General features: G+C 46.9%; 1 protein-coding gene across 1 annotated transcript in view; it reads left to right on the top strand.

The window, feature by feature from the left end:
- The window catches only part of LOC129332119 (alkaline phosphatase-like), a 38,117-nt gene extending 11,847 nt beyond the window's left edge, over positions 1-26,270 (top strand). Inside the window, exons 4-12 of the mRNA XM_054982970.1 lie at positions 6,536-6,651; positions 8,875-9,049; positions 11,661-11,833; positions 13,418-13,552; positions 16,343-16,412; positions 18,906-19,040; positions 19,703-19,894; positions 23,087-23,203; positions 25,800-26,270. Coding sequence (XP_054838945.1) covers positions 6,536-6,651; positions 8,875-9,049; positions 11,661-11,833; positions 13,418-13,552; positions 16,343-16,412; positions 18,906-19,040; positions 19,703-19,894; positions 23,087-23,203; positions 25,800-26,116 — 1,430 coding nt within the window. The 3' untranslated portion in view covers positions 26,117-26,270. The remainder of the gene's footprint in view (positions 1-6,535; positions 6,652-8,874; positions 9,050-11,660; positions 11,834-13,417; positions 13,553-16,342; positions 16,413-18,905; positions 19,041-19,702; positions 19,895-23,086; positions 23,204-25,799) is intronic.
- The last annotated feature ends 372 nt before the right edge of the window (positions 26,271-26,642 follow it).

Genomic DNA, 26,642 nt, shown 5'->3' on the forward strand with positions numbered 1-26,642 from the left:
CCATTGCCCTACTCTAGCCATTACTTAACACTTCCTTTCCACTGGTACCTTGTTTTTCCACCTGTGCTGCTTGGAAGTGAGCTGTCTGTAAGGTTTCTCTGAAGAGCTCCCCTGTAACACAAACAATTTGGGAAAGAGGAGGGCCAGGTTGGGACACTGGAGTCAAAATTAACTGCTTGCAGGCACCCCTGCTCCAAGGCTGCTGCCTTCCTATATACTGATGACTGCACTCCGGCTGCACACACGTCGCGCAATAAAGGAGCTAATGGGCTTTGAGCAAGCTGCTCAGTGTCTGCAATATTGCTGGCCTACCTTACAGGACCGTTGTGAAACCTGCAACAAGCTAATGTATATGGACTGCTTTAAATACTCTGGAGTGTTTGCATGAATGCCCAGTAAGCCACAGCAAGGAGAAAAATAAGGTTGGGGGAAGGTATGATGGGAGATTAGGAGCCACATCTTGGCAGAGAGGTTGGAATAGCTCAGAGGGCTCTAAGTGGGTTCATTGGGAGCCAGAGGCTTAACATCTCCGGCGGCCAAGCAGTCACAAGCGAAATGCTGGGTGGAAGGCACTTCCCCAATGGGGAATTTACCAAATGTCGTATAGCCTCTGAGCCTGTACAGAATTACGTTTCTCAGAAAGGAAGTGTGCCTTTGCTTACCTAGAGTCTGCACTGTGCAATTTGGACCTTATCCTTAGGCAACTTGCTAAGGTTGGAAGTGGATTCCTGGAAGATTTATTGCCTGAGATGGGAACCTGTCAGTTATTGGGGAGAGGGCTTTTGCTGTGTTCTAGGCTGGCAGGCTAGAAGAGCAATCTTGGAGTAGGGGGGGGAAAGTTGTCAAGAGCCATACCAGTTCATACAAAACCAGTATCCGTGTAATACTGTTTATTGGAACCAAAAAGCCGACCAAAAACATTGTGCAAGCTTCCCAGCTCAACAGAACTCTTTGTCAGGCTGCACATTGCAAAATTTCAAAAGAAATGGATTTATTTATGCTCTTTCGCAAGATAGATCTGTCCCGCAAATGGCACCCTTCAACTTCGAAGCCCTTTTATGGGCAGAGGAAAAGAGCAAGAGTCCAGTAGCACCTATAAGACTACCAAATTTGTGGTAGGGTAGGAGCTTTTGTGAGTCACAGCTCACTTCTTCAGATACCTGAGCTGTGACTCACGAAAGCTCATACCCCACCACAAATTTTGTTAGTCTTATAGGTGCTACTGGACTCTTGCTCTTTTCCAGTGCTAAAGATAGACTAACACAGCTATGCAGCTTGATCTTTCTTTTATAGGCAGAGTTGGACATTGCATCTGTGGCTTCACTAACACACAAAGCTGCTTTGTGCAAGTATAGGTCTCTGAGGTTTCCAAGCTGAGGAGCCAGAACCCTGCTTCCTCCTGAGTTTCTTTCAAGCAAAAATGCTGAGGTGGGATTGCCAACCTCCAGGTGGTGCCTGGAGATCCCCTGGAATTACAACTGCTCTCCAGAGGACAGAGATCAGTCCCCCTAGAGAAAATAACTGCTTAGGAGGGTGAACTCTATGGCATTATAACCTCTTGATCTCCAGCCCCTCCCCAAATCTTACCCTCCCCAGGCTGCACTCCCCAAATCGCCAGGTATTTCCCAACCTGGGGCTGGCAACACGATGCTGAGTGCTGTCCTTGGGGCCTTTTGCATGCAACACAAGCGCCCTTGTACTGAGCTGCCTCTCAAAAGCCCCTCTGAGAACTGATTTAATTGAGCACATCTGCAATATAGCCTGGATTCTTGCACTTGCTTTACCATCTGCCGTGTTGCGCAGTCATCAGCCCTATGCAATCCCTCAACGTGCTCCCGTAGCGACAGGTCATACAATCGTCATTCCTGTTACGAAAATTGATGGTCAAGGCCTATGTGCAAAGGTATGAAGTTGAGATCCTGAGTATACCGGGGGGGACTATTAATTAAGTAAAATAGCAGAGTCCAGTAGCACCTTTAAGACTAACCAACTTTCTTTTTCTTTCTTTCTTTCTTTCTTTCTTTCTTTCTTTCTTTCTTTCTTTCTTTCTTTCTTTCTTTCTTTCTTTCTTTCTTTCTTTCTTTCTTTCTTTCTTTCTTTCTTTCTTTCTTTCTGATTTAAATTACGCCCTCCCCACACCAGCAGGCTCAGGGCAGATTATTGTAGCATAAGCTTTTGAGAACCACAGCTTTCTTCATCTTTACTATTTTGCAACTACAGGCTAACATGGCTAACTTCTCCGGATTAATTAAGTAAAAAAAATTACACAGTCGTGGTCTAATACGGACTGATCATGCTCAATGACTTTTCAGAGGCAGATATTAAGTGCAGCTTGGAGACTCTTAAAGAAAAAATGAGGAAAGTGTGAGAAACAGTTGGCCAAGAATTAATAGTATCCTGGAGCTGAGAGCAAGGATAGGGAGGGGCGGTTGTAATCTATCTACTAATAGGAGGGGGAAAGTAGCTAGGAGCTCTTAAAGGCAGGTGCTTTGACAGTTAGCAGAGGAGGGCATAAATGTGCAAGGGGCATCGCCATCTTTCCCACCCCCAAGAGAATGTCCCTTCTAAGATTGCTCGCTGGTACTGACGCTCATGCGCATGGCACCGCGCATGCATGTGCACGCATTATCTAAAAATAAACGAGACGAACCTTTCCTCCAGAACAATTAACATATGCAGATTTAGGTTATGAATTTGGATAAACCTAGCATGATTGATCACTTAAGGTATTTTTCACTGGGTGAAAATAGCAATGCTTAGCGAGAGAGGGGGCAACCAGCTCCCCAATCTTGGCTCCCCCCCCGCACTACATTGCCAGAAGTGGGCTGTGCAAAAGGATCTTGGCGCCCTCTTTTCTCCCATCCCAGACTCTGTCCCTGCTTTTCTCCAGCTCCCATTCCCAAGCTGCTTTACACCCTTCGGCTGCAGGCTCTGCCGGCACTGTTGGCTGTGAGGTTGCGCAAAGTCAATTTGGGCAGCTGGGAAAGGAAAATTCCAGCTGGAAAGGAAAGGAAAGGAAAGGAAAGGAAAGGAAAGGAAAGGAAAGGAAAGGAAAGGAAAGGAAAGGAAAGGAAAGGAAAGGGCCCCAAAAGTCTGGAAGACAAAATCTTTCTGGAAAAGCCCAGAGTTGCTAGAGACCATGACCCATGATATAGCCATACTCTGGGACATTGCTGTGCTTATATAGGGTACACAGTTGGATAGGGAAACTGATGCACCCCTTGGATGGCTCTTGATTGCCTGCACCTCTCACTGCTTTGGTTGTCGGGGGGGGGGGCTCCCTGGCCCCTGCACAACAGACAAGGTCTCACCCACTGCAGATTATCTCAAACTAGCTCTGCTGAGATGAGAGAAGCAGGTTCTGGTGAAAGATTGGCCCACTGGTAGAGCATCTGCTTGGCGTACAGAAGGTTCCAGGTTCAAAACCACCACCACCACCCCCATCTCTGCTTGAAAGAATCAAGTAGCAGCCAAGGTGATGTGAAGGTCCTCTGCTGGAAATCCTGGAGAACAGTCTGAATAGACAATCCTGATTTTGGACCAAGGGTCTGATTTCAGCGGAAGTCAGCTTCGTGTGTATGATTGATCAAAATGATTACTGTAAAGAGTCCAGTAGCACCTTTAAGACTAACCAACTGTATTGTAGCATAAGCTTTCAAGAACCACAGCTAAAAGAACTGTGGTTCTCGAAAGCTTATGCTACAATAAAGTTGGTTAGTCTTAAAGGTGCTACTGGACTCTTTACTATTTTGTGACTACAGACTAACATGGCTAACTCCTCTGGATCTATGACAATGGTTACTGTGATGCCTAGTTTGATAGCCAGTGACTTAGCACAACATTTAGCCAGTTTGGTGTAGTGGTTAAGACTGCAGGACTCTAATCTGGAGAACCGGGTTTGATTCCCCACTCCTCCACTTGAAGCCAGCTGGGTGACCTTGGGTCAGTCACAGCTCTCTCAGGTGCACCCACTTCACAGCGTGTTTTGTTGTGGGATAATAACATACTTTGTAAACCTCACTTTGGGTGATAAATCATCCTGAAGGGTGGTATATAAATCAAATGTTGTTGTTGTTATCTTCCACATGTTGTTGGCTCCCACAAAGATGGCTTCTGTGTCTAATTTGCGTCCAGTGACACCTTAGAGACCAACAAGATTTTCAGAGTGTACGCTTTTAAGAATCAAAACTCGCTTCTTCAGATACAAGTAGGAATGAAGATCTCTGAGCCTTTATATCCCACAAAGATGGGTCTTCTGCAGAGCTTCTGTCTCTAATTTGAGTCCAGCGGCAAAGAACAACAAGATTTTCAGAGTGTAAGTGAAAGGGGATTTATTTTGGACTACTCTGCGTGCCAATTCAAACCCCCCTTCAGCAAATAACCTCACACAGAATTAAGACACCAAATCAGTGATTTATAAAGAAAAATGTGTTCTTTATAAATAACCCAGATGCATATTTCCTCTCTCTCTGGATCATATGCATACAGACCAGTTACATCAGGGGCAGGACAGTCAGATCTCACTGTAATGTAAATACTTCAATGCTGAAGTCATACTTTTGTTATGGGTTCAAGACCTCTCTGGGAAACTGTTCTTCCAAGGCCAAAACTTAGTTGCAAAGTATAAACAGGAGAAAATGTTTACTTAGAAGGAATTTTCTTGCCTCACTGGAAGATTGGGCTGACCTGTAGTTCCATCTCTACTAGGGGTGCCAGGTCTGGCTTGGGAAATTCCTGGAGATTTAGGGGGTGGAGCCTGGAGAAGGTGGGGTTTAGGAAGGGGAGGGACCTCAGTGGGGTATAATGTCATAGAGTGCACTGTCCAAAGCCGCCATTTTCTCCAGGAGAAGTGATATCTGTCACCTGGAGATCAGTTATAATTCTGGGAGATCTCCAGCTATCACCTGGAGTCTGGCAACTCCAATCTCTACAGTTAAGGAGAATCTGCCCACTGAGGCAAATTTGCCTCTTGTGTGTGTGTGTGTGTGTGTGTGTGTGTGTGATTTGCTTGAATGTGCTCACACATAGATCCTAGAAAAGGGCTAAAAATCCCTTAACAGTAAGCTTTTGGGAATCAAAGCTCTCTTCTTCAGATACAAGTAGGAATGAAGATCCCTCAACCTCTATATCCCAGTCAGGAGATGGGAGGGGTGAAGCAAACAATGGAGTCAGGATGCAAAGGTAACAATGCTCGATTAGAGCAGGGGAACAGGGGAGAAATGCTTGGGACATAAGGGATAATTCCAACTTGTGTCTGACAAAGGGAGCTCTGACTCTCGAAAGTTCATATTCTGGAAATCTAGTTGGTCTCTAAGGTGCTTCTGGACTTAAATTACGCTGTTCTACTGCAGACCAACATGGCTATCCACCTAAAATTATTGCAGGTAGGAAGATTTGTGATTGAGAAAAATGGGAGCTATTATGGTGTAATGGTTGGAGCTCTGGACTAGAATCTGGGAGTCCTGGGTTCAAATCCCCTCTCTGCCATAGAAGCTCGCTTGGTAACCTTGGGCCAGCAACACATTCTCAGCCTAAGCTAGACCCGATCTTGCCAACAAATTGTTGTCTGTGCTGATCCCCTGCCCCAAGTCCATCTTCACCCTTCCCCACTCCAGCAATAGTATAAATACATGCTCAGATTGCCACAGACAATAAAAAAATATTTTTTTCTGCTTTTCCTTTTTTATGCAACAAACACTTGGGTGGTTCTAATGAAAGGTATTGTGTGGTTTGTGTTCTGGGGTTTGGGATTTTTCTTTTGGAGCCGCGCAGATGACAACAATTACATTCAAGAAAATAAAATATGAACAATTTGCAATAATAGTCATAGATTATCATATTTAAATTATCTACCATAGAGGTTGTGTATACGGCTATAGGTAATACAATTTAAGCACAGAAAAGATGTACGGTTGAACAGATAATGCCATTCTGCCCTTCAAAAGCGGACACGTTCCATTTGACTTAGATGTAAAATTTATTTAAGTTGACTTGGTCGGTTAGGCTTGATTTAAACGTGATGCTGGCAAGGAAAAAGACGGCCTCCATCCCAGCGGGACTTTGCATCCTCCTGGCATCTTGTTTATATCATGCACTGGGTTGTCCACGAAGCTTTTTTGCACAGGTGGTACTCCTGTGTGAATGTGCACAGAGATGCAATTCTAGATTGGGAAATTCCTGGAGATTTGCGGGTTGGAGTCTGGGGAGAGTGGGGGTTGGGGAGGGAAGGGACCTCAGCAGGGATCGGATGCCATAGCCTACACTCCAAAGCAGCCATTTCCTCAATGGGAACTGATCTCTGTAGTCTGGAGAGCAGTTTAAATTCTGGGAGATTTCCCGGCTCCATCTGGAGGTTGGCAACCACACACGGCAGGGGATGGAGTGGCGTTTTTTTTTTTCCTTTGCCCATGTCATGTTTAAAAGAAGCCCTAAAAATAGATCTGTGATTGAGAAAAATGATAAATCACAATCACAAATGATAAAATGATTCTCGTAACCCTCTGACAGCTCTAATCAGGGCGGCACTGTGTTTCAGGCATGGGTATCCCCACCATTACAGCGGCCCGCATCTATAAGGGGCAACTGGCAGGAGGCTCCGGCGAGGAGGCCGTGCTGGCGATGGAGAAATTCCCCTACGTTGCCCTGTCCAAGGTGGGAGTCTTGGCTTGCCCCCGGAGTCTGTGCCAGGGAAGGGAGTGTCTCTGTTTGCTGTAGCGTCCACTCTGAGTTAGAGAATGGCCATATGTTCCTGAGGGAGCAGCTTTCATAGGCGAACCTTCAGTGTGTTCCCCTCGAGCCTGAAAGGATGCCAGAGAAAGTAGAACTGGGCGTGCCCCACATCATCTAGGATTGCCAACCTCCAAGTGGAGCCTGGAGTTCTCCTGGAACTGTAGTTAATCTCCTGAATACAGAGATCAATTCGACGGGAGGAAGTGGCAGCTTCAGACGGCAGACTGTTGCATTACGCCCCCTCCTTGTATCTGAAGAAGGGAGCTGAGACTCTCAAAAGCTGACACCCTGACAACCTTGTTAGTATTGAAGGTGCCACTGGATGTCAGTCCTGCTATTCCGCTGCAGGCCAACATGGCTACCTACCTAAAACTAAGCAATCTCTTCTGTTATGAAAGACAAAATATCTAATTTTTCTCCCAGAAGAGATCATCCTAAGACATAAAAGGCAAACCATGTTGCCGATGACTCGCTTCTTATTCCCATGCAGGTGCACTCCTCGAGGATAAGAATTGAGTCGGCGGCAACATGGTTTGCCTTCCTGCTGCCTCCTCGGGGGTTCTGGAGGCCCGGGAAAGGTCCAGTGGGGCAGCGGACTTGAGCAGGCCAGGGCAGCACAACAGTCCCTGGAGTGCTCCGGCGCTCCTCAGCGGACTGATTTCGGCCCCAAAAGGGCCAAAATTGGCCTGCTGCAGAGTGCAGGAGCCGTTTGTAGAGCCTGTTTTTGTTTTAAATGGGCTTGGCTGCTAGTAAATGGACTTTCCACCCCTTTTAATGCTTACCATGTTTCCCTTTTTTATTGCAACATTTATGCTCCACCTTTCTTCACGGTTCAACACAGGAGCCATGATAGAAAAGGCCCCGGCTCTGTCGATGCCAGACGGGCTGCCCTAAATGGTGGGATAGCCCAAGGACCAAAGTTGGCTGTATGTTATTCTACGGGAGACAACCCAGTCTTAGGGGCAGCATAAAGGTGATCTCAGCTTGGGACAGGAAGGAGTAAACTGATTTGCCCCCAGAACAGGGGTGCCTGGCTCTAGTACACTCACCCCCCCGACCCCGGCCCTCAAGTATTTTCTCAGGATTAGATTCCTAAATTGGCTTAGAAGCCCAGAGAAAGCATATTTGCTGGCAGCCCTTGCAGTTACACACACAGGGAACCAAAGTAAGGGCACACCAGTAGAATTAAACAATGCCAACGCAAAACAATTACCGGTGTTAAAGAACTCAAGGCCATGCTTCACTTGCAGAAAATTTCTATTTTTCTTTTTCCTTTTTTTTAAAGTGCAAAAGTGCTCTAAATGTGCATACAGTGATGACCAATAAATAACAATCAATAACAGACAATGAATTTCATAGGTAAAGCACACAGATGTATGACTGAGTCCAACAGGTAGAATTTAGTAGTTCTTGGTCCTGTAAGGAATGGGTATATATTACATGACCAACCAAGCTGCCAAAAACGTTGTCTTCCACCTCCACAATATAGCACAATGGTTGCAATGTAGGGGTTGTGGGGGTTGCTTCCACCCCCATCCAAAGTGCAGCGTGAAATACTGCTGCTGAGAGGTAACTTCAGCTTGGGCCCCATGCCACACACCTGCCTGCCCACCCATGTTGTGCCTGTGGCAATAGGCGACTCAGCACGCCTTGGACATCAGGGGCACTGCATGTCTCTCTCTGTGTGTAGGTGTAACTCTCTTGAGAGTAAGCTGCTTCTCTTTGTCTAAGGTGGGGACGTCTTCTAACTCCTCCTCTCTCTCTGTTTCCTTTTGGAGATTCTCTCTTCTTGCCTCATGGCCTTCCCAAGGGGAAGGATTTATCTTTCAGAGCTCCTGCCATGAAGGCCTCATCCACTCACCTGCATGCAGCTTTGATGCCGCACAAGGCCGGTGGTGGTATAGGGAAGTAATTCTTTAGTCTAGGACTTTTTCTTTTCTACTCAAAGATATTGCTATGAATGGACTCTACCTCAATAAACTATAAGTTCTATCTTTTCTACGGATTGATTTCCTGAATATTAATTACTACATATTGGGGGGGGGGACATTCTGACTGGGTAACTCTGCTATGAAATGAAATATAATGATTTCTAATAGTGCCCAGAAGCATTAAACCATGCAATCTCTTTGTTTCCTTTGCCAGACTTACAATGTTGACCGGCAGGTGTCTGACAGTGCTGGAACAGGCACTGCCTATTTGTGCGGGGTGAAGACCAATGCCAAGACCTTGGGAGTGAGTGCCACAGCAGTGTACGGCCAGTGCAACACCACCTTCGGCAATGAGGTGTACTCCATCCTGCATCGGGCAAAATTAGGAGGTAGGAACCAAGAAAGCAGAAGGCCAGGGTGGGAGGGTCAGAACTAGTTCCCCTCTGGTTTGATCTGCCCCGATGAAGCAGGAGAGGTGCGGGGGAGTCCACTGGACCCACAAAAGGGGGACTTGGGGAAGGGGCCGTGAAGGCATCTCCCCACCCTTTTGCAGCCTTTCTGCCTCCCATCTGACCATCCGTGACAGTTTAATTTATTAGATTTGTATTCCCCCCTCCCCACGGCAGCAGGCTCAGGGTGGATCACAATTTACACACAAAGTTAAAATCACATCAAATAGTTCATACCATTTAAGACTATAAATGAAAAACATCCAAAGATTAAAATACACACACACACACACACTTCCTTCTTGCAGAAGGGGCCATGGCCGGACTTGCCAGGTGGGAGGGGATGATGGGTGGTGTGGGAGACTTACCACGTTGGCGATGTAATGACATCATTTCCCATAGTGACGTCATCACATCACTGCCACACTGGAACCACTCTGGTATTTCGGCTAAAATTCTATGGTTCTTGCTCAGATACCAGGGCTGTACCTGGTAATATAATGAACCACATCTGGGTTTATAGGAAGTGATGCTGTCGCATCATCAGCAATGTTGCAGCATCACCCAGAAGGGTCTGTGATGATCAGTAAATCTCCCCGTTTCTTCCTCTGCCAGCGAGCTGAGCAGCAGCAGGGGGTGCAGTCTGGGGGTGGGGCAACCTTAGCCATGGCTCCATGACAGAGCATCTGCTTGGCATGCAGAAGGTCCCGGGTTCAATCCCCAGCATCTCCAGTTAAAAGGAGCAGGTGGTAGTTGATGTGATGCGAAAGACCTTGGAGAACTGCTGCAAATCTGAGCAGGAAATGTTTATTTTTATTTATTTATTTAATTTACTTTATTTACACCCCAAGGGGACCCAAGGTGGCTTACGCCATTCTGAGCTTGCATGCCTGAGTGGGGATTCGAACCTGGGTCTCCCAGGTCCTAGTCTGACACTTTAACCACTACACCACACTGGCTCGCTGACCTTGATGGTCTGATGCAGTATAAGGCAGTTTCATGAGTTCAATCATCTTCAGCCTATATGGATAGTGGATTTGGATGGGAGCAGAATATTGGAGGAAAGCGGGGAGAGATTGCAGGAGAAGAGTGACCTGGGCGGGGGGGGTTTGGTTTGGTGCCTCTCAGTTGTGCAGGGCCACTCAGAAGGTTTAAGGGGTCAGGTCTAGGTTGCCAGCTCTGTCTTGGGAAGTTTCTGGAAAGGGAGGAGTTTGTAGAAAGGAGGGAGGTGGGAATTTGAGTTTTCCCTCTGAAGCTACCATTTCCTCCAGAGGAACTGGCCTTTTGTGGCCAGGGTATCAGTTGCAATTCTGGGAGGACTTCAGGTTTCACCTGGACGTTGGCAACCCTTGGGGCCCCTGCCTCTTAAACCCTACACACCCACCGACAAGGAGCAAAAAGAATCCATTTAATCTGTTCCTAACTATATGTGTATCGGTGCTTTGAAGACCCGCCCCCCCTAAACTCCAGATTAGCATCTATTCCATTTCACACTCCGCTATGGATAATCTTTCCTTCCTCATGGCTGGGGGCGATCCCATTATGGGACAATAACATGCTGAGATTCAGAGCTGTTCTCTGCTCTAACATGGCCTTTTTCAATGAAAACTGTGAAACAAAATACCAAGAATTCAGGTGAATTGACAAGGGCCAGTGATCTTCACCACAGTTTGGGCAGGACCACCTTGCTTTGGGGGTCCAGGGCAAATCTCCTCCTCCCCCAAGATAGCTTTTGCACTCATGCACCTTTTCTTTATTCTAGAATTCCCCCCCACCCCGCCACACACACACACACCTAATTTCTCCTGTGACTGGGGCAGATCTGAGCTCCAGGAGGTCTGATGCTTTCGCTGCTAGAGGGGCAAATGCCAGCCAGGGACTTAATACCTGATTTCGGAAAAGCTGCAGTGTCCAGCCACATCTCCTCTTGCCCTGAAAGCCCTTTGCCGGGGTCGCCCTCAGTCAGTTTTGACTTGATGGCACTTTACACACACACCCAACTGCTACACCGCTCTTCTAGACAGATTAGTGCCCTGCTCAGAGCGGTGAACAAAGTCAGTGTTGTTATTATCCCCACAATACAGCTGGGCAGCTGGGGCTGAGAGCAGTGGCTTGTACAAGGCCACCTGCAGAGTTCATGGCAGTAGCTGGAGTCGAACCAACAGAGTTCTGATTCACAACCCAACCACTGTGCTAAAGCAGCTCTCTGTAATTATAACTGTGTTTAGATACTGTGCTTCCAGACAGATTAGTGCCCCAATCAGAGCAGTGAACAATGTCCAATCCTCAGCATACAGTTGGGGAGCTGGGGCTGAGAGGAGTGGCTTGCCAAGCCCACCTGCTGAGCTCATAGCAGTAGCAGGTGTCGAACCAGCAGAGTGCTGATTCACAGTCCAACCATTTAACTCCAATGCTACAGCAGCTCTCCCCACCACCCCCAATGTTTGGAGGAGACATCTCTGTTAATCTCTCCCAAAGAGTGATTGCTGTCAACTGGGGCCTATTTCCCCCAGTTCCTTGGTCAGTGTCCATCCTCCCTCCCTTCCTACAGGAAAGGCTGTGGGAATTGTGACCACCACCCGTGTCCAGCATGCCTCTCCAGGGGCCTCCTACGCCCATTCGGTTAACCGGTCATGGTACAGTGATGAAGATTTGCCGGAAGACGCCATCCAGCAGGGCTGCAAAGACATTGCCTACCAGCTGGTCCACAACACAGATATCAACGTGAGTGCCCGTTGCTCAGATATGTCCATAGGGATTCAGATGAATAGAGGGGCTGGTTATGTATGGGGATTTGGGAGGGGGGCATCACTCCACGAGACATCTTACACAAAGACACTCAAGTGAAGGAAGACGCAAGCATAGCTTAAAAAGACAGCGCCAAAGGCTGTGTCAATTTCACCTCTCTGCACAAAGCCAGCAGGCTGAGTGTTTTCAATTTCATCTTCAGTTCTGGGAAGGGGAGGTGAAATTGACAGAGCCTTCAGAGAAATGAAGATGAAATTAACAAACTCTTTGAGGAGTGATCTCTGCCGGCTCTGTCTTTTAAACTATACTTCCTGGCTAATATTGCATCTCTCTTCACTTGAGCATCCTTGTGTAAGGCATTTTGTGTAGAGAGACTCTCAGTGGCAGAGCTTTGGGCCATCCCAGCTGGATAGGCCAGAGAATTGACTTGACATAAGGTAGCTCTTGAGAATGGCTATTTCCAGTCACTGGGCATATACGAGGTTTTTTTGTTTTTGCTTTTTCCGCTCTCCCCTCCCGCAAATAAGCTTGGTCAATCCTGCAGAATATGATATGCTTAAATTTCTACGTGGAATAAAAATATCCTAACAACATTGCAATGAATTGTGGCTGAAACTGACATAGACTACATTTGTTAATATGTTCTACGGATCCAAAGTGGCTCTGGCACCAACCTGGTGTGACTCTGTCTGTAGACACCAGGGACTAGCGGGACTTGTTATTGTTCCGCCAGACCTGTAAGACAGAGATATTCCATCTAGCTTATCGCTGCGGTTGAGGTTGGACCATCTGTCGGGCTGGCCTCCTGCTGGAGGGTAGAGGGTAGGTTTGACCTTCCTGGACCCATAGTCCACTTTAACATCCTGCTATTTCCACCGTACAGGGTCGGATGGTTGTACCGTGCAATTGCTGAGCACTGCATTGGGATGTTTTTATAACCGTAGTGTTGGTGGTTTTATGCTATACTGTGTTGTGTATTTTATTTGTATGACTTTATGATGTTACCTGCTCTGAGCTCACTTGCGGGGAGAGCAAGCTATAAATTAAATTAAATTCGTGGTGAGCTTGTCAGTCTAGATCTGGGGAAATCTCGTTTCAAATCCCTACTCAGCTAGGAAACTTGCAGTGTATCCCTGGGCCAATCACTCTCTGTCCTACCACTTAACCTACTTCACAGGGTTGTTGTTAGTATAACATGAGGGGGGGAGCCATCATGAGCTCCTCAGAGGCACAATAAAAATTTAGAACTATCTACCTTGATGGTACCGTCATTTGAGATCCATTTTTCATGTAAAGCTAACTCTAGAGTCCCTTTTTCTTGTGCCAGGTATCTGCTTATCAGGCGTACACTGCCTCTGAACATGGAGGTTCCATTGCAGTGTGAAAGTGTAGCTCTGGATAGAAGTCATGCTTGAGGAGAAAGTTTTCCCCATCAAAATCCGGGCAAGCTCCATCTATAGTAACTTCTCTACTTACTGGGAACAGAGTTCTCAAAATGTGAACAGCCCGTAAAAACATTGGCATCGCTGGCTAAAATGTTGTGTGCCCCCCCATTGGCAGGTGATTCTGGGAGGGGGCCGGAGGTACATGACACCCAAGTGGTCACCTGACCCTGAATATCCAGATGACCCCGAGAAGAATGGGACCCGGAAGGATGGCCTGAACCTCATCGAAATGTGGCTGAGTGCCAAGGAGGTATCTGAAGTAGGGGCTGGCTTGCGGGTTTGGAGGGGGGTCAAGGAGGGCAAGGGGAATGAATCGGTGCTTGAGGTTTTTGATGGAGGGTATGAGTCATAAGCTGCAGCAGGTGCCTAATGCTCTGATAATGTGGACTGAAGTCAGTTCTCAGGCACTATTTCCTTCCAGGCCTTTGTGCTAATAATCCCTGTCTCTTAGGCCTTATTTAAGAGTTTTTTTGGAAAATTTCTATGCCGCCTCTCCAGGAAACCTGCCCAAAGCAGTATGAAACATGGTCTGTTTCCGCTTGTCTTACCTGCCTGCAGAACATTGCGCAAAAGACCCAGAAGACAGCATCTTCTCACGTGAAATCGCACGAGGAAGATGCTGTTATTTGGGAGTTTTGTGCGAAATCGCGCAAAACTCCCAGATAACAGCATCTTCCTGGCACGATTTCGCGTGAGAAGATGCTGTCTTTCGGGGCTTTCGCATGATGTTCTGCAGGCAGGTAAGATGTGTGGAAACAGCCATGATAAAAACATGTGTGGGTGTTATGTGCCGACAGGTCGCCTCCGACCTACGGCGACCCTATGAATGAGAGACCTCCAGAACGTCCTGTCATTAACAGACTTGCTCAGATCCTGCAAACTGGAGGACGTGGCTTCTTTTATTGAGTCAAGCCATCTCATTTTAGGTCTTCTTTTCCTACTGCCTTCCATTTTTCCTAGCATTATTGACTTTTCCAGAGAATTCCAGATAAACCTACTAAAACTCTGTATTCAAAAAACACAACCAGAGCATAAAACAACATAAAACATGGAGTAGATTAAAAGGGGGCTTAAATATTTTCAGTCTAAAAACAGGCTATTAAAATGTTTTAAATAAATGCATAAACCCTTAATTAAAATTACAGATAAACTGAAACGTTTTGGCCTGGCACCTAAAAGAAAGTATGGTTGGAGCCAGGCAAGTTTCAAGAGGAAACGTGTTCCGCAGGTGAGGTGCCACCACTGAAAAAGCTCCTTCTCTAGTTGCCGCCTGCCTCATCTCCAAAGGCAGGGCTTATAAAGAGGCTCTTAGCTGGCAGACAAGACAGTATGGGAGGAGGTAGTCCTTCAAGTACAACAGTCCCAAGCCATTTAGGGTCTTAACAGGTGATACGATCTTTGTATCCTACTCCTGACACCAGCCTGGCTGCCAGGAGGTCTCCCACTTAACAACATTCTATTTATATACCACCCTTCAGGACAACTTAATGCCCACTCAGAGCAGTTTACAAAGTCTGTTATTATTATCCCCACAACAAAACACCCTGTGAGGTGGGTGGGGCTGAGAGAGCTCCTAGAAGCTGTGACCAACCCAAGGTCATTCAGTTGGCTTCAGGTGGAGGAGTGGGGAATCGAACCCAGCTCTCCAGATTAGAGTCCCGCACTCTTAATCACTATACCAAATCGGTTTTCAATGATGGACCTTCAGCGAGAGACCTCCCGGCCTCCCTGTCTGTTGCCCATCAGGCAATCAAGGACCAGAAGAGGAAATTTTTTAAAAAGTGCTGTTTCACCAGGTCACTTCCATTGAATTCCTGGAAATGACATCATGTTGCCAGTGTGATGCGGAGGGAACACTCCAAGATTCAGGCAAAGCTCTGTGGTTTTACCATAGAGTCCCTCCCCCCAAATCCTAGAACACTGCATCCTTCCCCTTTCCTAAGGGTGCCAGGTACAGCATGTGAACTGGTGGGAGCCTGGAGTGAGGCAAGAACATGGGGAGCACCATGAGCAACAGATTGGTGTCACTTCCAAGGGAAACCTGAAAGTAACATCATGCCTCTCTAGTAATTTTTAGAAACTCTATGGTAAAACATAAGTTCTCCAGCGATTCCTAGAGAGGCATGATGTCGCAAGTGGGTTTTCCTAGGAAGTGATGACACACCATGAGCCCAACAGCTTTTTTTGTTTTTCTTCTGCCACTGCTCCAAGTGGTGGTGGAAAGAGTGGGTTATCAGTGAGAGAACTCACAACCCCTGCCTCTCCAACTCCTGCCAAACAACGGAAGTTTCCAAAGAGTTTTGAAAGGCAGTTCCATGTAGAATATGTTACAGTAGTCTAACCTGGATGTAATCAAAGCATGGACCACTGTGGCCGGATCACTTCTGCACTGGTTCAGAAAAAGCTATTACCTTATGCAAAGGAGGGCATTGTGCATTTATACCCCATAGGGGCAGGGCGAGTTGAAGGTACTTTATTGCCCCACTCAAAGGTACACCTGCCACTTCATCCTTTCCTGTCCCCTGGGAGCAAGTTGAGCCCCCTTGATCGTGCTCAGCTTGGACCTGAAGGCCAGTGGCGCTGACCCAGGAAGTGAGACCTGGAAGACAGCACACATCACCTCCTGTGTCCCGCCAACAGCTGCCAACAAAACTGACCCCCAGCAATGCATCAGACCCTTCCTCATTATGCAGCCACTTAGCAGCCTCTTGTTTGTACGGTTGTTGTAATTCTCCTAGAATTACAACTAATTCTCCTAGAATTACAACTAATCTTCAGACTACCGAGGTCAGTTTTCCTTGAGGAACAACAACTTTGGAAAGCAGGCTGTCTGGCACCACATCTCCGCTGAGCATCTTCCCCTCCGTAAACTCTGCCTTCCCCGAGAGCCACCCTTAAATTGCCAGGAATTAAATCACCCTACTTGTGTAGCTTTAGCGGAGAACCATCCCTGCGCATGATCTAAACAATATCCTGCATGTCTTGCTTGTGTAACGAGTATGCTGCAATACCCTGCCATTTGTACACTGCTTCTTTCCAGGGTGCCCAATACGTCTGGAATAAGACGGGCCTCGAGGCTGTGGATGAAAACTCCACTGACTACCTCTTGGGTAAGGGCGTGACGTGGCATCTTGTTTTCACTCCTGTTGGTCTGGGGGAGGGAGAAACTGGGCATCTGTCTTTTGCAAGGAAGGGAGGCAGTGCTGGAACCCCTTAAGAAGCTTCTTGGAATATTCTTGGTAGGTTGCTTAAGAACCTAAAATTGTCTTCCCGGATCAGATCAAGGTCCACCTAGCCTAGCATTCTGTCTCAGTGTAGTGGTTAAGAGCGTGGGACTCTAATCTGGAGAGCCAGGTTTTATTCCCCGCTCCTCCACTTGAAGCCAGCTGGGTGACCTTGGGTCAGTCACAGCTCTCTCAGAGCTCTCTCAGCCCCACCCACCTCACAGGGTGTTTTGTTGTGGGGATAACAACATACTTTGTTGTGGGGATAATAACAACATACTTTGTAAACCACTCTGAGTGTTAAGTCATCCTGAAGGGCGGTATATAAATTGAACGTTATTATTATTATAACCTGGTATACCAGAGAAGCTCCCAAGCAAGCGAGGAGATTGCCTTCCTAAAATCTGGCCATCACAGCTATACTGCAACTATACATGGAGGTTCTATCGAGCTATTAAAGCTAACATTGACTAGTTCCTTCCTTCCTGTTAAGCCCTATAAGCTAGTGGCCGTCACCAGATCTCACAGCAGTAAATTTTATGAGCTCTTTATATGGGTTATGTTGAACAAAGCCCTTGACTGATTGGGTAGACTTTTCTGTTCTCATACTGAGAAAACGACCAGCCATGGGATGGTAGCAGGCAAATTGGGGAGAGATTAACCATCTCATTGTCAGCTGCATAGTGGATAGCGCAGTCCCGTGTCCTTTGGCAACCAGCTAAGGAAAAAAACACTGAATGTCCTTCATACCCTCTTCCGACATCTCCCCGATTGCAAAAAGGGAAGATTACATCTTCCTGATACTGTCAGCCATCGAAAATCATTCTGCCCCTTTCAAGGTGGGATGTCTTGTTAGGCTACAGAGTTGATGATGTTCTGCGCTAGAATGCCACCTGGCAAGGGGACATGCCAGCCACCTCTACCAGGGATGGCTTCTAGCAAAGCAGGCTGTGCCCCAAGGAGGGTTCATTAATGGTAGAACTTGTTTTCCCTTGCTGCCCCGCAGGCTGCAATTCCCACACAGAACACTCTTTGAATCCCTGCTCTTTTCCCTGTGGATTCCGTTTAAAACCCACCTCTTCTGCCAAACTTCCTGGTTTAATCACTCTCATACATTTTCCTCCCTTTCTTCCTTCAAAAAGTGCGGAGTGGTGCCCAGACTTCTCTTTTATTAATTTAAAATATTTGTAGACCACTTTTCTGTGGTACGCTCAAAGCTGTTCTTTTGTCATTTTATCCTTGCAACAATCCTACGAGGTAGGTTAAGGCTGAGAGAGAATAGCAGGCCCAAGATTTCTCAGTGAGCTTTCATGACCGAGGGAGGATTTGAACCTGGGTCTCCAGATTCTAGTCTGACACTCTACCTACTGCACCACAATGGCTCTCAAGCCTACGTTCTTTTGTCTTCCTTCTCAGTTGAAAAGAATTCTGTGGTGGCTTTTAGCTAGGCTTGCCAGCCTCCAGGTGATAGCTGGAGACCTCCAGGAATCACAACCGATCTCCACGCAACAGAGATTAGTTCCCCTGGAGCAAATGGCTGCTTTGAAGGGTGAACTCGATGGAATTATACCCCACTGAGGCCCCTCCCCTCCCCAAACCCCACCTTCTTCAAGCTCCGCCCCCAAAATCTCCAGGAATTTCCTGACCCGGCAACCCTACTTTTGGTTCATTCCTGGTTATCTTGTTTTCCTCCCTTTCATCTCATCTTCTCTTTTAGTTTCACTCTCTGTTGACATTTAGACCAGAGGTGCCCAACCTTTTAATGCCATCAGGCAACTTTGAAATTCTGACACAGGTTGGTATGAGCAGCCACAAAATGGCTGCCGCAAGAGGCTGAACTAACCACAAAATGGCTGCTGTAGCTTACCTTCAGTCACACAATGAAGTGCCTTCTGCTGTGGTGGCAACTGCTGCCAAAACATTTTTTTAAAAATCTGCCCAAAGGGACCCCTAATTTAGACTATAAGTTAGGGTTGCCAGCCTCCAGGTGGTGGCTGAAGATCTCCTGGAATTACAGCTGATCTCCAGATGACAGAGATCAGTTCCCCTGGAGAAAATGGCTGTCTTGGAATGTGGACTCTATGGCATTATAGCCAACCGAAGTCCCTCTCCCTTCCAAACCCCACCCTCTCCCGGCTCCACCCCCCAAATCTCCAGGAATTTCCCAACCAGGAGCTGGCAACCCTAGTTCTTTAAGGAAGGACCACCCACTGCCCTTGTTTCCTTATGGTGCTCTGTGATATGCCAGATGCAAACAAGAATGGGTACCAGCTCTAAGGATCTTTCAGACTAAATATTGATAGAGTGAGAGATAATAATCATGAACCCCCCCAGGCTCCCATCCTTGTGACTCCCTTCTCTTCTGCTGAAATCTCTTAGGCCTCTTTGAGCCCAAGGATATGGCATTCGAGCTGGACCGAAACAGCACCACGGACCCTTCCATTGTGGAGATGACTGAGGTGGCCATCCGTATCCTGAGCAGGAACCCCAAAGGCTTCTTCCTCTTTGTGGAAGATAAGTATCAATGCTCCTCCGCTGCGGGGAGATTTCCCTTCCTCTTAGAAACAGGCAAGACTGGTCCAGAATGAGAAAGGGAGAACCCTGCTCGTGCTATGGGAGTATAGAGTCAGTCAGGACTATCTGTCTAGGAGGAGGGTAGACGACTTCAGTTGAGGGCCCTTCCAACGGAAGGAGCCTCCATTTTAAAAAATTCCCTGCATAGGAAACTATCATGGGAAGATGAGATCCCTTTTCCTTGGCGTGTTAAATTTCTAAGTGTAGGGGATATTGGGGTGGAAGTGGTGTGCATGCAATCATGTATGTAGGAACAGCATCAATAGGACATAGCAATGCCCTGGCACATTTGAGTTTATAGGCTGCCCCACTAATTGCTGCTGGCTCCACCATCTTGTGCCATCCTTTTTTGCTCCTGAAGAACAGGATTGGCCCCACGCATTGATCTCTGCGTGATCCGATGCTGCAGCATTTGCCAAATTAAAACCGGAAATCAAGGGGGACATGTTCTTGTAGGCTTTCTCCCTCTATTCTTGTTCCTGCATTCGGCATCCGAATCCTGCCCCGAAACTCAAAGCCATCTTGTTTATCCGTTCAGTGAGAATGAGGTCTGAGGCACCGTGAAGAGGAAGAGGGCTCTATGTTATATTTCTCTCCCTCACGAGGTAGGATTGACCATGGACACCACAGTGGCAAAGCCAAGCAAGCTCTGACTGAGGCTGTGATGATGGACCGGGCTGTGGAGCGGGCTGGAGAGCTGACCAATGCCTCAGAGACACTCACGGTGATAACCGCTGACCATTCCCATGTCTTCACCTTTGGTGGCAGCACGCCTCGTGGCAACAATATCTTTGGTGAGTGGTGGGAGGGGACTAGGGTAAAAATATGGCTGTTTCCACAGATTTTGGAGGTTAGAGGCAACAGGGCATAAGGATGGTAGACTTTTACAAGCGGCGGAGAGGCTTTCATGTGCCTTCTAGGGGCAGCTTCAACTTCTACCAGGCCTATAATTCTACATTGACAGGAATCTTCTCCAGAATTTGCCAGTCAGTTTCAATTTCTCTGGAAGTGTCCCCTCTTCATAAGCACAGGCACATGTCCCCTTATAACTCCACAATGAAAGGGGGTAAAGACATAATTTTAAAAAATATTAAAGCTGGTAAGTAGTAGATTGCAGCAATAGATCATTATAATGCAATAGCAATATCTCAATTAGTGATATTTTTAAAGGGGGGGGGAAATGACATACATAGGGAGCTGAGCCAAGGAAAGTGTAGTAAAAGCTGTAGGGTAGATGTTTTGTTGCCACTGCAAATGTGTGATCCGCCTTGAGCCTCAAAGAAAAAGGTGGACTATAAAGAACATAAAAATAATTTTTTTAAAAAAATTGCAGCAGAAATGAAAGCTATGCAAAGTATCCTCTACATTTGGAAACAATCACCAACATGCCCTCTCATGAAATGCAAATACCCGGTGGGGAGCAGAGCAGGAGAGAGATGGTAGCACAACTATTTCCAGCGCAGTGACTGTCCCATCCCCGTTACACCTGGACTGGGTATAATGCCATTGCTTTGGAACTAGGACTTCTGTCTTGATAAATAAATAGTTATGCAGGCCCTAGAAACCTAATTAAAGGATTCCATGTTTGGGCCGTTAGCAGAGTCTATCATGTGGCATAGGAGACATGATTATAGGTGGTTGTGAGCTCGTTCTGCTGGCTGGTGTGTGTGCAGGAGTGAAAATAATGAAAGCATACACTTGGCTTATATTTAGAAAAGAAATAAGAGTTCTTTATTGCAAGGACTCCATACTCTGATAGGAAAGGAAGAGAGATAGATCCTAACTACCTATCTTGTCCAAGGATGGACATGGTTGGCAGGACAAGGCCTGCATTTGTGCTGTCAAGATGGAGGGAGGAGAAGGGGGTAGGTGTTGCCTGGAACAAAGCCAGGAAGAGGAGTGAGAGGGAAGATGTCAGGAGGAGGAGCTCCTGAGAATAGCAATCTGCATATTAAAGAACAGTCAGAACAGTAAACAATGGTAACAGTACAGAGTGCCCTGACCTCTCTATCTTCTAACTCTTTGGTTTGTCCCCCTCTGAAACCTGAGAAGAGGGACAGCGCTTGATCTTCCTCTTCCAACATGTCAGGGGTCAGGAGTGCAGAGAGGTCCTGAGTTCAGAACTAGAGTAATGTCTGGCTTCTAAGACGTCTCCCAGTGTAGCCGAAAGAGAGTTAATAAGATGGCAGGTTGGTGCTTAATCACCGGATAACGTCTGGCCTGTTGGCTGCACTCATGACTTGCTCTCAGGATAAGTACATAGAAACGTTCTTACAGGAATCCTTCTTGGTTCCCAGCCAGGAAAAGATTAGAACTGAAATTGCGTGCATAATGATCTAATCAGCAATTTCAGTCTTTACGAGCATAGAACGTGGTGTGCCAGGAGAGATAAGGGAACATTAATAGCAGTAATATAAAATGTGTAGAGATCAGAAGTAGTTATGTTGGTTCGCAGGTGGGGGAAAGCCATGTAATGCCTTTTATTAGGACCATCTGAAATGTCACATGACAGTGTGCAAGCTTACAAGTTCTCCAGAACTCTTCATCAGGCTGATTGTTTAAAAAATAAAAGGAGAGGAAAATGTTTCAGGACCTGATGTGAAGATTTTTGTTCTGCACCACGTTGCAGGCTTATCTACACCAGGGGGAGCTGCGTTGAACTGTTTTCGAGATGCCTCTTTGGCCATTTTGAAGCTGGAAAAGAAAAAAAATGGCTCTCTCTAAGAATGTAAGAGCCCAGGCACCAGTCAGCACCAACAGAACGCCAAAATCTCTTGCAAGGTTGAGAGTAGAGGGGGGAAAATCTGGTAGCTGTAATATTAACAAGGGAAGAGATTAATTTAGATGATGCAACAGGTCAGGTACAAGTCATTCCATATAATATATTTAACATATATACTTCTCAGTCCACAAAATTACCAGAGACTACAAAGGTTAGATCACCTTCAGGCAACAGCATCTAACTGTTGGGATATTTTTTTTTTTGCATACCATTTTCCTCATTGTGTTTGGGGTGGGCGTTTCCAGATGAACTCCCCCCACCCCAAAATACGTACATTATTTTGTAGCTGCTGCTGTTGGTAGAATGCCATCAACATGTCTCACATTTTACAGCGTAAACGGAAGGCAGCTCCCAAGGAACTTACTATTTAAAACTGGCATAAGGGAGAGGAAAAAAGGAGAGGAGAATCAATGATGGAAGACAATGCATTCCACCCCTTTTCCACGAGATTAGTTTAGTTTCAGTAGGGGTGGGGGGAAAGTGTTTTGCCCAAGAAATTACAGGAAAAAAGGGGTCTACAGAGGGGAGAGAAGGAAGAAAGAGGTGGCATCAGGCAAGCATTCTAGGCAGGAGATTCGGGCCCGAGGAGCAGCAAGGGATAAAGGGTCTCTTAAGGCAGCAGGACACTTTCTGATGGCTTACTCTTCAGCTCGGTCCCAGGTCAGGCTTATTTCCATTGGGATGAAGCATAGAATCATAGGGTTGGAAGGGACCTCCAGGGTCATCTAGTCCAACCCCCCCCAACATCTTCTAGAAAACTGTGAGCCAACTTAGGAGTTGCCCTCACTGCATTCATGTCCAATTCACCTCCTGGAACAAGCTCTGAGAACACAACTCTGCCCATTTTTAGCAGTGTCACTGTTAGCACAGGAAAATCTGGCTGTGGAAGGTATCAGTTGACCAGCATCTGGGAAATCATCAACCCTCCTCTTGCCTCCACCTCAGTTACAGGAGTAGTTGTTGTGTGACTGTTTTGAAAACATACAGTGAAGGCCATCCTTTCCTCTGTCTTCTCTCTTGGAAGAAGGGGGGCAGACTGTGATTACCAGAACTACGTCATCCATTCATTTTAGCATGTTTTTTTTAAATATGGTGAGCAACAGAAAAATCCAAATCTACGAAGGTACTCCCCGCACTGGTTTCCAGGCAATTTAAGCATAACTAACTTGAATGGGGTTGAAGCTGTTCCTCTGTCTTTCGGCAGGCTTGGCACCAAAAAGTGCAACGGACAAGCGCCCGTACACTAGCATCCTCTATGGTAATGGACCTGGCTATGTCCTCAAGGATGGCAAGCGGCCAGATGTCCGCTCTACAGACTTTGGTGAGAATTTCATTCCTCATTTCAAGTTATTGCAGATGACATTGTGGCTCTCCCCCCGCAATGGATAATGTGCTGATAATGGATAATTACTGGAAATAGTCCCTGCACTTGTCTTGCTTTTGCTTTTGGTAAACAGATCTGGCAGGTTTTTGTGCCTCTGATAAATAGGTCTGGCAGGTTTTTGGAAACCTGCCAGCATTGTTTGACAAAAGAAAGATGTGTGTACCAGGAAACTAGGGTTGCCCTGTAGAAAAACGTCCTGTCCTTTTAATGTCCCTTTAGGGTGTGAAAATGGGCAGTTGAAGCTTTTCGAGGCATGGAGGTGTATAAAGTCAGCTGGTAAATAACATCCCATTAAGCCTCTGCTAAAGGGACAGGATGATTTTTTTCCGTTCAGGCCAGTTGGTTGGCAACCTAATATGGAACAGGATGTCATTGTCAAATTCTGTTGAATTACTATCCTTCTCCACCACAGAGAAAACTTTATTGCATTGCCAAAAAATCGGTAGTCCCTTGCATGGATCAGTATTACTGGCACTGTTTGGCGAAAGAAGAGTGGTTTTTGTGGGCCTTGAAGTTCAGCAAAGTCACTTCCACATCCTGCCTGTTCTCCGTAAAGTTTCTCACTTCCTTAGGCCTTTCTGCATGCAGTACACCCTTGAGAGAATCTCTCAAGGTCTTATTAAGGACTCGGCATTTCTTAGCTATTATTGGTGTTACTTGGTTTGGCAAAACTAAGGATATTGTGTTGTCAGCAATTATGACTGTTATGGTCTCTGAACTTTTATTGAGTTTTGTGTAATTACATCTCAGCCAGCACTTCCTGCATTTTGTGGACTTTTAACCCTGCAGTTTACAATTGTTTTTCTTCATATCCTAATATATAGTCATCTGCTTAGTGAGGGCCCACTACATGCACCTGATCAAGCCAAGAAAGCGTCTACTAGAATATAGACTGGGTAGTCTTTCAGGTGTAACAAGACCTGTTTTACTTGCAAGGAGTTGGCCAGGAATGGGGAGGAGCCACAGCCTTCCCCGCTTTGGACACTTCCATCCCTGAAAGTCACCAGTTCATATCCCCCAAGCATCCTTAGGTATTCCATGCTCCATCATCCATGCTATGAGAATAAATGATTACAGTTACTTTCACAACAACCATGCAAGGTAGGCCAGCACCACCATGGAAGATCTTGTAGTGATGCTGGCCTACTGCATGGTAGTGATGCTACCATGCAGTAGGCCATAATTGATGCTGCATGGTAATTATGAATGTAACTGCAATTGTGTACGTGAAGCACTTTGAAGGCCATGCTTGGTGTCATTGTGGTGCAGTGATAAGAACAGCCCACTGAGATTCACAGGATTTGAGTCCAGTGGCACCTTAGAGATCCACAAGATTTTTCACAGTATAAGCTTTCGGAAGTCAAATCTCAGTTTTTCAGATACAGGGAGGAGTGGAGATCCTTGAACCTTTATTTCCCAGTCAGGAGGAGGGACAGATGAAGCAAAGAAAGAGGTTAGGATGTAAAAGTAGAATACAACTGAATTAGAGCAGAAATTAGCATCGATCCTTAAACATAAAAGGGGAGCCATGTTCCAGACGACTCACCCTTTTATGTGGTGCAGGCACAGTCTGCAGGCCTGCTGAAAGGATGGCCCGCCTTCTTTCCCTTCACTGCTGTGATAGGCCAGCGAACGGAAAGGCCCACCTGCTTGTCAAGCTGCTGGCCTCAAATCAGAGTGGCCAGGCAGCTCACTCTTCCAAGCCTCCCTTCCCTTCACTGCTGGCCGATCCTAGTGGGAGGGGCCAACCCACCTGCCCAGCCTCCAGCCCTGAAGTGCAGAGGGCAGGCAGCAAGACAGGCAGGCACGCTGCCCTGCCCTCCCCCTGCTGTGATCGGGGGGGGGGGTGCGAGGGAGGAAGCAATGCCTGGCCTGGATGCCCTGCCCTCCCCCCACCCTGATGAGGTGCTGGGGAGGGGGGCAGTGCCAGGCCCGGCCGTCCTGCTCTTTCTAGAGCTCATTGTATTTTCCCCCCACAATGGGCTTTGTTGCTAGTAGTGAGATAAGGATATAAAGGCTCAGGGATCTCCATTCCTACTTGTATCTGAAGAAGGGAGCTCTGACTCTCAAAAGCTTACATATCCTGAAAATCTTGTTGGTCTCTATGGTGCCACTGGACTCAACTCAAGCTGTCCTACTGCAGTGCATTCCAACTTGGCTATCTTCCTAAATCCATCTTCATTGCCACTGGGAAAAACCTGGGTTCAAGTCCGTTCCCAGCCTTTGAGCTTCTTGGGTGACGCTGGGCCAGTCACACACACTCATCCTAGCTTATCTTGTGGGGTTGTTGTAAAGACAATGGAAGAAGAGAGAACTATCTGTACATGAACAATTGCTACTCTGAAAGGAAGAGTGGCAGTGCGGATATCAGTCCTTTGCCATACTATTGAGGGCTGGGAGGTGTTCAAGCCTTGGAGGAGCTCTGTCACCCTCTTTATTGTGCCACTCCAAGCAGCCACTTTGGGTGGCTTAGCCTGAAAACGGGTCCAAGGTGCTGTGCCACTCAATAACCTTCTCACTCTCTTCTGGCCAGATGACAAGGACTACCGACAGCAAGCAGCCGTGCCCTTGGAAATGGAGACGCATGGTGGTGAGGATGTTGCTATCTTGGCCAAGGGCCCCATGGCCCATCTCTTTCATGGCATCCAAGAGCAGAACTATATCCCTCATGTTATGGCCTATGCAGGCTGCCTCGAACCATATCATGAAGATCCAGAGTGCCTGGAGCTTGACAAGAGATCAAATGAGAGATCGGGCAGGAAATCGGGCAGCCCTGGCCTCTCCCAACACCCCTTTCTCTTTCTTCTGCCCTTTTGGGTGTGCCTTTTGGCGCTGGAGATGAGACGATGAAAGTGGATTGTTTCTCTTCAAAAGCTTCTTCTGGGCACCCTCTATGCAGCTTAGGGGACAGCCTCGGCTGCTCCACCAAACCAAAGAGTATTGTTCCTTCTTTTGCTTCCATGTATGTAACTGTAAAGCTGATGTTATTTGGCTTCAATTCTCAGGGATATAAATAAACAACAATTTTCTATGTATCTGATGGAAGGGGGAAGTTTTTTGATTCCCACAGTACTGGTTCTTGCGTCAGTCCAGTACAGAGGAGCTCTGGCAGGCTGTGCATGGAGACTTGGGCAAGCTGCAGAGAACTTCTCAGGCCCAGTTCTGGTTTCCTTGATAGGGTGATGAAGCTTGGACAGAGATTATCTTTTGTCTCCCGAAAGGGATTTCTCATCACCCCAGAGGTTGTCCAGATCTCTGCTGAATGCAGTAACCAGGGTGAGGGCTGGCTGTACTGAGTCGTGCTGCTTCACAGAAAGTGAACTCTGATTCAGTGTCATGATGAGAAATTCAATAGTGTAAGGAAGTTTTTTTATAT

The sequence above is a fragment of the Eublepharis macularius genome, chromosome 6 (assembly GCF_028583425.1).
Source record: "Eublepharis macularius isolate TG4126 chromosome 6, MPM_Emac_v1.0, whole genome shotgun sequence".
NCBI classification, from domain to species: Eukaryota; Metazoa; Chordata; class Lepidosauria; order Squamata; family Eublepharidae; genus Eublepharis; species Eublepharis macularius.